Here is a 10,683-nt window from a genome sequence, read left to right as displayed (position 1 = left end):
ACCGACACCGGGGAGGTGCGTGCAGAATTAAACATTTCACATTGCGAGGATTAGTCACGCTCCCTCAGCCGCCCACTTAGTCCTCCGTCTCGCAGCAATCTCGTTCTGAACTCGCTATTGTGATTTCTTTCTGTATACGTACTTAGTCCACTCGTTTACACATTTTGGTATGAACGAGTCGACTGTCGGGTCCATTAAAAAAACGCGAAAACAATCGGGCAAAGTGTTGCGGCTAATGCTCCTCAGTGTGCTAAAATGATAACTGTGCAATGTTTTCAAACACCTGCATCTCCCCAGGAGTCATCCTCCGGAATTCAACACCTTCACCACCACCTCCATATAAGTCAAATCATCATCAAAGACAATTAAAATCATTGTTCTTGATAATGTATTATTTATTGGAGTCATTGTTATTAAACATTTACTATTCCCCCCATGTTCACTATAGTACCAGGAACGTAAACCCCATTGTTCCCATTGGAAGGTTTCTGCATTCGCGAATTCTGCATTCGCAAGAGTGCTTTCAAGAACGCAACCCTCGCGGATAGAGAGGGTTTAATGTACTCATGAGTAAGATCGCCTTGTTGTCGTAAAATCGTCTCAACTGTAAAAAAATAATGTATAGGCATGGATTCTATAATATTTTCCAACATGCATTTGTCTTCGGAAGTATTTAATTAACAGTTATGGAAGCTGATGGGTAGCAGTCAGGGCAAAATGCATTTGCCATATTGGCAAAGTCCTTCTTGCTACGAGTTGTGTCTCGAAGTTTTGGGCAACGCTTTCACTAATTTGGCCGGTTTTGAAAAGGATAATTCCCAAATTTCAACACAAGTTTATACTAAAACTTCCTTAATATAGGATTATCTTTACAAGAGTTGAAGTGCCACCCCCATCCCATTATGGATGGACCAAGGTACGGAATAACAGACAGCTGCTGCACAAATGCTTGCACCTTAGTCGGAAGGAGTTAATAAACAGCCCACGCTCCCCATGAACATAATCATGTTCGTTACACGTATATGCGTGCACATGGGACCATTGTCAAACTCAACTGTGAAGTTTTGGTCTTACTTGACAGCAGCAGTTTTATTCAATCACGTGTTCAAACGAGCAACTGGTTAATACTTGTTCATTTCTGTTCGTATTCCTGAGCCAATTCCACGTTCCTATGACAAAGCTATTCTATCCAGAGATAAGCCAATGTTGACTTCCCATAATATCATAATTTATACCATATGAAGGCAAGGTGGAATTAGTCAAACCCCATTGAGATTTCAGGGCATTGTGGTGGTCTGCTGTGGTAGCACTGTGTGGTGAGGCGATGTGGTATGATGTGATAGCATTGTGTGGTACAGAATGGCGATGTACAGTTGCTGTGATGTCCCAGTGGTGCCATGGTATGCCGCGTTAGTGCAGTTTGGTAACTGTGGTGTGGTACCACAAATATGGTGTGCGAGCACAGCCCGCAAACCGGGCTCCGCTACGAGTGGTAGAGAGGCACGATGCGGGACACGGGCGAGCGGCACACGGGGCAGCACACGGGGCGTGGGAGCACGCGGTAGCACGGCAAGCAGCAGCACACGTGGCCGCAGTCAAGGAGCACACAGCCGCGCGGCGCGCTCAGGCACACCACGCACGGCAGCCGCCCGCCCTCTTCCGTCCCACCCGCCCCGTCTTCGGGGGCCAACTGGGCCGCCTCGGCCTCCTGCTCGCGTCTCAGCTTGTCCCAGCGCCTCTCTTCCCGGGCTGTGGGAGGCGGCACCACAAGGAGGTAACGATGTGAGATGAAACAACGGAAAACTCTGGCATGGTGATGATGCATCCACTGTGCGTGTACGGTGCACTGTAAGCCACTCAAGTCAGCCTATATAGACAATAACCTGTGTATAGTCCTACCTTTAACCCGCACCTCATGCCCTTCATCAAAATTACCATTATATTAATCCCTTATGCCTAAATCCTGACTCACCACGTCTCTCATTTTGCCATAATTGATGGTAAATTAACAAATACCACAGTTAAATCAAAATGCCTCCAATTACACCCTGATCATGACAGGTATGTCCTATGCTAAACGAGGCAAGGCTTTGCCAGTTGGTGGATGGGCAGCCACTGAGAATCATTAAGAGCGATGTTGAAGAGTGGCGTTTGATGTCCATTAGTGGGCCCACGTCTTGTCACCGGTAACACAAGTTTCTCATCGGAGTTTTTTCCGCCATTGTTTGCTTGGGCATTGTATGCCCTCTGCTGGATTCACTTTTCACTGGTCGCAAGTTTGTGGGTGAGAATTTGCTAATACTCGAGTTTACAATATGAAGCTAGACAGCAGGTTGGCATGTAATTATTGATTACATAAATCGTTATGCTCACATTGATGCATGGAATTGCTTGTGCAAGAATAGATGACTTACAATTTATTAAAATATTTGGAAACATTATGATTGTACTATTGGACCGAATGACAATTTAACAACAAGATGAGAAATACTAGACAAGAAAACATAATTAATTTGTTAATTAATTTCAAATGACAACTCATTGAATATCGGTGAGAGGGTGATTCATTACATGTTTACGTGATAGCAGAGTGGTTCCTCACCACTGTCAATTCAAGAGTAAAAATTCTGAATTATGTCAAAGACTGATAATTTCCATCCGGAAGTATTAATACCATTGTTAACAAGCACTCTGACCACCATATCACCTGGGATGCGTCCAAATTAATCAGATTCTCATACAATGAGCACAGTTGAGCCAGGATAGAGATTTTAAGGTTGACTCGTAGGCTTGCAGCCGTATCATTTTTCACGACCGTAGCATTGTAAAGTAGATGTCGTAGGGGATAAGACTGCTGTATATTTGGAGTTTGCGTGTCACTATCAAGGTCCTCCTGTTTTTCCCTCCACATTTAGAAACATGCGTTTAGATGAATTTGGCTACAGTAATTTCCACGTGATAAGCCACTTCGTTGAGCTAATTTGTGGCCAGGTCGCTTCTGAAAAAGAGCTATATAGCTCAGTGAGCCTTACCTGCTAAAATAAACAATAGTTTAGTTTCAGTGTGTTTAGTCACATGGTAATGTATCATTGTGGTTGTAAGGTTATGCATTGCCACAGTGCGGGCACTACCTCGGCGGTAGATCCTGCGCAGGACCCAGAGGGCGAGTGCCAGGGTGAGCAGCGTGCAGGTGACAGCCCCGAACCTCCACATGCCCATGCTCCAGCGACGCTGCTCCACCAGGGCCCGCAGGCCGCCCGCCGCCGCGCTCAGCAGGTAGGCGGCACCGTCCCGCGGGGGGCGCACCTCAGGGGCCCCATGCTCACCCAGCGCCACCTCCCCCACAGCCGTCAGAGTTGCTCCCACGCGCAGCAGGCGCTCAACCTGGCGCACGCGCGCACACGCACGCACAAACATACACACAAAGAAAACGATCCCCCGTATCGCCTTAACATTCTTGTTGGGGCAAGTCATGTTAGCGACCACCTATGAAGGCCGGCACGGTACACGAGGGGGTGGGTGACCAGTACCACGCATGGCTACCTTTGTCTCCCTAATCGCTATGTTTACACACAGCACCAGGTACTCATTTGAGGCTTAGTCGACCGAGGGGAGGCCCAGGACCGTTTCAGATAACCGTCACTGGTGTTGGGCGTGAATAGGAATCAAACTCGGGTTGCTGGGTTCATAGCACAGCACGCTAACTGCTGGGTCACCCCACACAAACATGCATACATACAAGTACATTTGCATGCACTCACACAGTGACAAACAAGACAAAAATGCTGTTACCTTCCAGCACACTGATGTCACAAAGAATGAACGTGACATTATCTCTGCCCCTGGCCCTGCTTGGCCACAAGCTAGATTCGGATGTCTTGTGAGGGCAATGTATCATGGTTTGTTTCTGGGTAGGCTCGGCAAATAGCGAATGGAAAACAACCCTGAGATAGGCTCGGCTATGTGTAATAAAATTAGTGTAAACAATAGATAGAGGCGGCGGTGAGGACAATGCCTGTGGGATGAGATCGAGCGACCTGCAGCACCCCGCGGGGTCGCTCCCCGCTGAGCAGCCCCAGCAGCTCGCCCCACGTCCCCGTCGACGGCTGAAAGGACTCGGCCACGGGCTCCAGCGAGAGGCCGCTCGCCTCCTGGGGACTCCGCACACGCACGCTGGCCGCCCGTGGTCCCGTGCCCTCCAGGACAAATGGCACCATGTCCGTCCGCGTGTGGATCACATGCTCCGTGTTGTTCCTGCATCAGGGTGTGCATTGCGTGATGGAAGAGGACACAGATGGGAATAGCGATGCTTAATTAGAAAGAAAACTATATATATATATAAAAAAAGATATAAACTAGAAATTTGGCAATATTAAGGATGTAACGATTCACGTCTCAGGCAATTTGAATGTTCTTTTTATGATTCCGGGTCGCAATTTGATTAAAGAATCACGTATTTTTTGTTTCACTCGGACTGTCGTGCTTGCTGCAATGTGTCACGCTCTTCAAGTTCGATCTGTTGGTGTAAATGTAAAATTGCATTATTTGTAAATATATTATTATTACATTCATCAACTGATGCCTCAGTGTTTTGGGGGCCCCTGAGTGTAGTTTGGGTCAGGTGCCTAGAGGGGCAGAGGGAGTTCTTCCACAATTCTTCACACGTCCCAGGGTCTACAGAAAGTGTGGAGGGACCTGTGTCTCCTGGGACACGTGTGGGCTTTTATTTCAGATTTTTCTCCCAAAGTTTGATGTACTATCAACTGTTGCACAATTTGGTAGTTGGATGCAACTCACTCTTGTATTGGTCCAGTCACTTGGTCATTTGCTTGTATGTGCATGTTTGCCTCTCCCATCTCATTCCTACCCATCATAGCACATGCCTTTGTAGTGTTGCGGGGTGATGATTTTCTTTTACATGTCACACCTACGTAATACAGATTTGATTAGAATTCACATTAATTCGAATATAAGCTTTACACACGTGCACCGATTGTGTCATCGCATGTCATATTTAATTGATATCAATCCGTTACATGTGTTCAGCTGTACGACAATTAATTTGGATCTGCTGGCTCTACTATGTTGTTTCACCTTATTTGCTTGTGTGGCTTTTAGCGATTTAGTAAATGTCAGATCTGGAAAACCACTCGATATATTTTTGTTTAAACATCCAAAGGACTGCATTGCCCTTCATATGCCCTGATGAGACCTGCCGAGTGCATCAGGAAAGTTACCAGTGGTGGGTGAGGCTGCTCCAGACAAGCTTCCGCTCCTTGAACTCCACCTGCTGCATGACGCCCAGCACGTCGGGCCGCAGCTGGCTCTGTAGGTGCTCCTTAATGGGGCGCACCGTCCCTGTGGAGTGGAACGGGCAGCCCCGGGAAGCGATCCCCCACCCCACCTTTATTTATGTCGGCTGAATTGTGCATTAAAGTCATCATCATGCATGCGACTCTAAACCTGCTAGCCTACAAGGTAACCAGGATGCATGTATGCTGAACTACTTTCGCGTCGTACGTAGCCAACCGTGCTAACCGGTTGTGCGAAGGATGTGGCAGTACAGCAAGTGGGTTTCTGACCTGTATGGGCATGCGTTTGAGAAGCATTAGCTTACATGGGGTGGGGGGGTTTCTCTCGGACATTTATTTTCCTCTCGCATGCAAAATACCCATTCTGAAAGGAATCAAACATCTTAAAACATCAATTGCCTGCAAAAATCCTGAAACACATTGAGACTGTGTTGGATTTACAAAACACTATAATAAAGGACCCACGACGAGCTGTGCATTACTACAATTAAACAAAGCTCCAAGTTACCTGGAAAATGAACAGTTGAGGTAGTGATTATAACTAGCCACTAGGGGGCAATGGTAATCGCGATAATGTACAGGGTGTTTAAGAGAGATGGACCCAATTTCAAAGCAGTATATTTCACGATGGCAACATGTTACAATTACACAAAAAGTCACAAACTGTTTAATGAGTTAAGTTTCACTAACCATTTTATAAATGCTCTATGTGCCCCTCCACCTGCTGTACGGACAACATCGAGACGATCGTTTAATTAGTCCCAAACGCCTCTCAAAGTGTCTTCTTCCACTGAAATCACCGCTGCCGTGCTTCTGTTTTTGAGGTCATCCAGATTAGTCGCTAATGGTGGCACAAAAACACGGTCTTTTGTGGTCGCCATCTTGCGAATGACTGAGGATAGGAGCTGTTTGTGCGCTGGGAGAGGCATCTAGCGGTAATCATTTGAAACTATATGTCCCACCCTTTCAAATGGTAAGAGTTTCATTCATGGGCGGTTCGTGGTTGCAGAGATATAGCGATTTCAAATCGAGTCCATCTTTTTGAAACACCCTGTATTGTGCATTAATGTTGACAAACCCATAGTTCAACAACACATAACTACTCCTAAGCACAATCCTGACTATAAATCTATGAAGGGGATTGGGGGTTTGCATCCTGGATGGGTAGGGGTGTGTGGTGATGTGTGTGTATGAACCGTTTTTTTCCTTCGCCGGTTGGAAACATTTAGGCTGGCCTGCCTACGATCCATCCTGGGTTTAACCAGGCTGGATTGTGTGAGGAGCTCACAAATCCTTGAAAGATCTGGGCAAAGTCCCATCGGTGAGCTCCTCCGGCAGGCAAAGGCTGCGTTGGCTGGGTCATGTAGCCCGCATGCCCAGCCACCGCATGCCTAAACAGATTTTGTTCGGCCGGATCGAGGGGGCTAAACGGGCGCGGCACGGGCTAGAGAAGAGATGGAGTGATGTGGTACAGGAGGACGTGGAGCTGAGTGGACTTGCCGATGACTGGTACCAGCGGTGTCAAGATCGGCCTCTGTGGAGGAGGCTCGTGAAGGACGCTGCTGGGCAGTTGGAGGCAGTTGCCCTCCAACAACAACGGAGGGCGGAGGAGCGACGCTCACAACAACGAGCAGAGCGCCGGGTGGCTAAAGCACAGCAAGTTGGTACAGTAGGGGGCACAGGTGGTGCATCAGCCAGTCATCTCGGTCATCTCGGTCAGTCGACCCGTGGCACCTGCTGGGTCTGCCCCGTGACCTCCTGCCAGTGGGCGTTCGACACTTCACGTGGTCTCAAGGTGCACTTGGCCTGGCACAAGCGTCGTGGTGACGTCACCGCCACTTAGTGGTGAATGGCGGTTGTTGTTGTTGTATGAACCGTCATGGGAAACAATGTTGCAGTGATTCGCACACTTAGCTATGAACCCAGTGATCAAAACCTATATTGGGCCTTCTCTAAGTCGACTCAACTTCATATTAGCATCAGGTAAAGCTTGTGAACATTGGCACTATGGAGACAAATGTGGCTGGGCATGATGCTGACCACACCTCCTTGTAAGCTGTGCTGGCCTTAACATGGACTGACACAGCAATTGCCCCAACAGTCTCTACGACTATAGAGGGGATCTCTGTAATGTGTTTGCACAATTGTACCTTCCAACACCACATATGGTAAGTAGCCCCCAGGTGCCTCCTTCAGCCTGCCTATGAGACCATCGTCCAGGGGAATCTGTGAAGTTTCCTGTGAATCACACGAAGAACACCAGAGACTTTCAGTCATGATGAAAATTAACTGAAATTACCCCTCAACAACAACTGATTCTGTGAAAAGAAACGCACCTATAGCCTTGGCACTCTGAAAGCAGGGTTGGTGGCTCATGCAAGCAATCAAGTGCATGAGAGCGAAACAGCAGCCGGTAGAGAGCAGTGCAGAAGGCACATTGTGTCCCCACCCCCCCCCACTCCCGATATCCGCCACTGATGTATCGGATGGGATTAAAATGTGAATTCAAATCTTTCTATTTTTTTTATTGTGGGCCAATTACTAAATGTATTAATATTTAACAAAACTCTGAGAGTGCGCAGCAAATGGTAATTCTCTTCCCAAGGGCAGTTGTATCAATCTCCCTCTAATCCCATCCCACTCTCTTTATCTCATAACATCACACCCCATGCTACAGGTCTTGAACCATAAGAGAAGAGTATTTTAAATGATTTATCTTTCCCTTCCTCAACACCATCACCGCATAAAGATCAACATCATTCCCAGAACAAAATTTGTAAATATATTAACTGTAAATGTAACTGTTTTGTTATAGTTCGTTGCCTCAGAGCCAGCGGACCTGCAGCTTGCTCAGAGCTGCACTCTTCCTGCGAGCGACGCTCCAGGAGATGAAGCTCACGGCCACACCAACGCCCAGGAACACCAGCTCCCGCGTACTGGGCCCATCCGGCCCCAACATCGCTCCCAGCAGCGTTGTCATCTTTTCTTTTCACACACAACAAAAGTGAATACAATTACATCATTGCCCCCAACATCAACCACGAGTACCACACGGTAATTACTGAACACCTATTACAATAACCTCAACCACACTATAACACCAAACACACAGCAAATGCACTAACCTCAACCACAATATTACATTAACCATACTAATCACACACTCACCCGAAATAAACTATCACTCGCAACCACTCTCTTAATTACTACACACCTCCACTTCCAATCAACTAGAACACCAACCACCCAATAATCACGGCACCAAACCACAAGCTACCACGTCAACCCAATTAACCAGAGCACCGATAGCCACACGAACCACGTAAACCATATTCGTATCTACACCAGCAACAACAACACCATACCAACTAGACACCACTAAATGAACCACACTACTACACACCATCCATTACTCCACGATACAACCTTTATGAAATCACACACCAATAATACACACCTACGGCCCTAACCACCGCATCAACCACCATGCTGACCACTACACGAGCACAAACTATAACATTAACCCAACCTTACCAAATCATTGTTGTGTGTCACGCTGCGGTTATCTGACCTTAATTGTCTATGCTGGTCAGTGCGGGTTTGTTGATGGTTAGAAGCTGAGATGTGATAGCTGACAAGGTAACATTCCAGGCTCAAAACCTGCTTAGCTTCCGATATCTGACGAGGCAGGGTGCATTCCGGGTGATTTGATCATAAGCGCCACACAACGACCTCACCAAACACCACAACCACACAATATACAGTACAACCACATCACAATACAGTAACTAATGGGCAACGGTGCTAATGGTTACCAACAAGCACAAGGAACCACAGTCCCAACTCACACAGCCAAGTTGTAGTTTCACCCACAACAACCACCACACAAAGTACGGTGTCACCACTGGACCAACAGACATATCAAACATATACAGGCAAGCTAATACCTTGTCAACCCCAATTCAGACCTTATTGGTAACCCCGTGCCCTTATAAATCTCAACATTCATCCTACATAGTTCCATCATGAAACGGCTGTACGCCGTATGGACCTGAAAACTATATTTAAGAATATGGGTAACCCATATGGTTTGACAGGTATGCAATCTACAGTACAACACCTAGCAGCATATATATATAGTACAACAACAACAGCCGCACCATGCACTGCTGAAGTATAAAACACACTCACCACCACAAATATTACAGTACACTATCAAGCACGGCTCCAAGGACCAACGAAACCTCTATTGGGTTCAATCCAACCCAACAAAAACCCTGTAGTATGGATATTGGTCGCGAAAGCCGACATTTTAAAACCACTACTCTTAATAACCACGCTCACCATGCTATTATTCAACCACGTACGATATGTGTGTATATATGTAGCCAGACGACAATACACTCGAATACAACCAAACTAAAGTGTACAAGAACATTAACAGGCGAAGCACACGACGATCAACCGCGCACAGCCAAAACACAGCCAACAACTTCCCTACACTCCCCGCCCGCCACTGCACCTGGAGCCGGCGGCATAAAACCTTCATCTCACGCATGAACGTGAGACGAACGTGAGATGAACGTTTACAACCAACCACACCTGGACCGCGTCTGACAACGCCGAGCGACCGTGGACCCCCCTCGCCGAGCCGGGTCTCTGCGGCCCCGGGTTTCACTCCCAAGGAGTCCCGGGGTAGAGGGCCGAGGTGGTCGCTCTTCCGCCCGCAAAGCCGCGCGAACCCCGGCGGTGGAGCTCAGGAGAGGCCGAGGATAAGGCCCGCACCGCGGGAAGAAGAGACGAGCGAGAGACTTTGAACTTGATTACAAATTAAAGGTGCATTTAAAAAAAAAATGTACGCACGCACGATCTAGCTTTAGGCAGGGTTTTGCCGCGGGTAGATTTGATGGATTTTTTTTAAAAAAAATATTTTTTTGTCTTGGAAGGAAATCGAGAGATTCACTTCGGTGTGCGACTCGACGGGGTGGAGGGTGGGGGCTGAGTCCCACCCAGGGGGAGGCGCTGGTCGCGCGCGCGGTTTAGTACAAAGTTTAACCCCACCGCGTTTAAAGTTTAACCACACCGCGTTTAAAGTTAAACCCAATGCGTTTAAAGTTAAACCCAATGCGTTTAAAGTTGAACCCCACCGCGTTTAAAGTTTAACCCCACCGCGTTTAAATTTAAACTCAATGCGTTTAAAGTTGAACCCCACCGCGTTTAAAGTTTAACCCCACCGCGTTTAAAGTTAAACACAATGCGTTTAAAGTTGAACCCCACCGCGTTTAAAGTTTAACCCCACCGCGTTTAAAGTTAAACACAATGCGTTTAAAGTTGAACCCCACCGCGTTTAAAGTTTAACCCCACCGCGTTT

The 10,683-nt window shown here is 47.3% G+C and overlaps 1 protein-coding gene across 5 annotated transcripts; it reads right to left on the bottom strand.

Moving 5' to 3' along the window:
• Positions 1–371: 371 nt before the first annotated feature.
• LOC144719016 (mitochondrial ubiquitin ligase activator of nfkb 1-A-like) lies at positions 372–10,332 on the bottom strand. 5 transcript variants are annotated; one of them, XM_078594731.1, is made up of 7 exons: positions 9,915–10,332; positions 8,152–8,297; positions 7,463–7,550; positions 5,238–5,358; positions 4,038–4,254; positions 3,132–3,384; positions 372–1,749 (listed from the first exon to the last, which is right to left on the bottom strand). In XM_078594731.1, exons 2-7 carry the CDS (start codon positions 8,290–8,292, stop codon positions 1,484–1,486), a joined length of 1,086 nt encoding a protein of 361 aa, XP_078450857.1. In that variant the 5' UTR covers positions 8,293–8,297; positions 9,915–10,332; the 3' UTR covers positions 372–1,483. The 5 variants fall into 5 exon arrangements, with proteins under 5 accessions (XP_078450857.1, XP_078450858.1, XP_078450855.1 ...); XM_078594732.1 differs by having other exon boundaries at positions 8,152–8,292; XM_078594729.1 differs by lacking the exon at positions 9,915–10,332 and adding an exon at positions 9,835–9,876 and having other exon boundaries at positions 8,152–8,292.
• Between the last annotated feature and the right edge of the window lie 351 nt (positions 10,333–10,683).

The sequence above is a fragment of the Lampetra planeri genome, chromosome 5 (genome assembly GCF_965212315.1).
Source record: "Lampetra planeri chromosome 5, kcLamPlan1.2.h2, whole genome shotgun sequence".
NCBI lineage: Eukaryota > Metazoa > Chordata > Hyperoartia > Petromyzontiformes > Petromyzontidae > Lampetra > Lampetra planeri.
The sequence above is the reverse complement of the archived record's forward strand: the minus strand, read 5'-3'. Positions and strand labels throughout refer to the sequence as shown.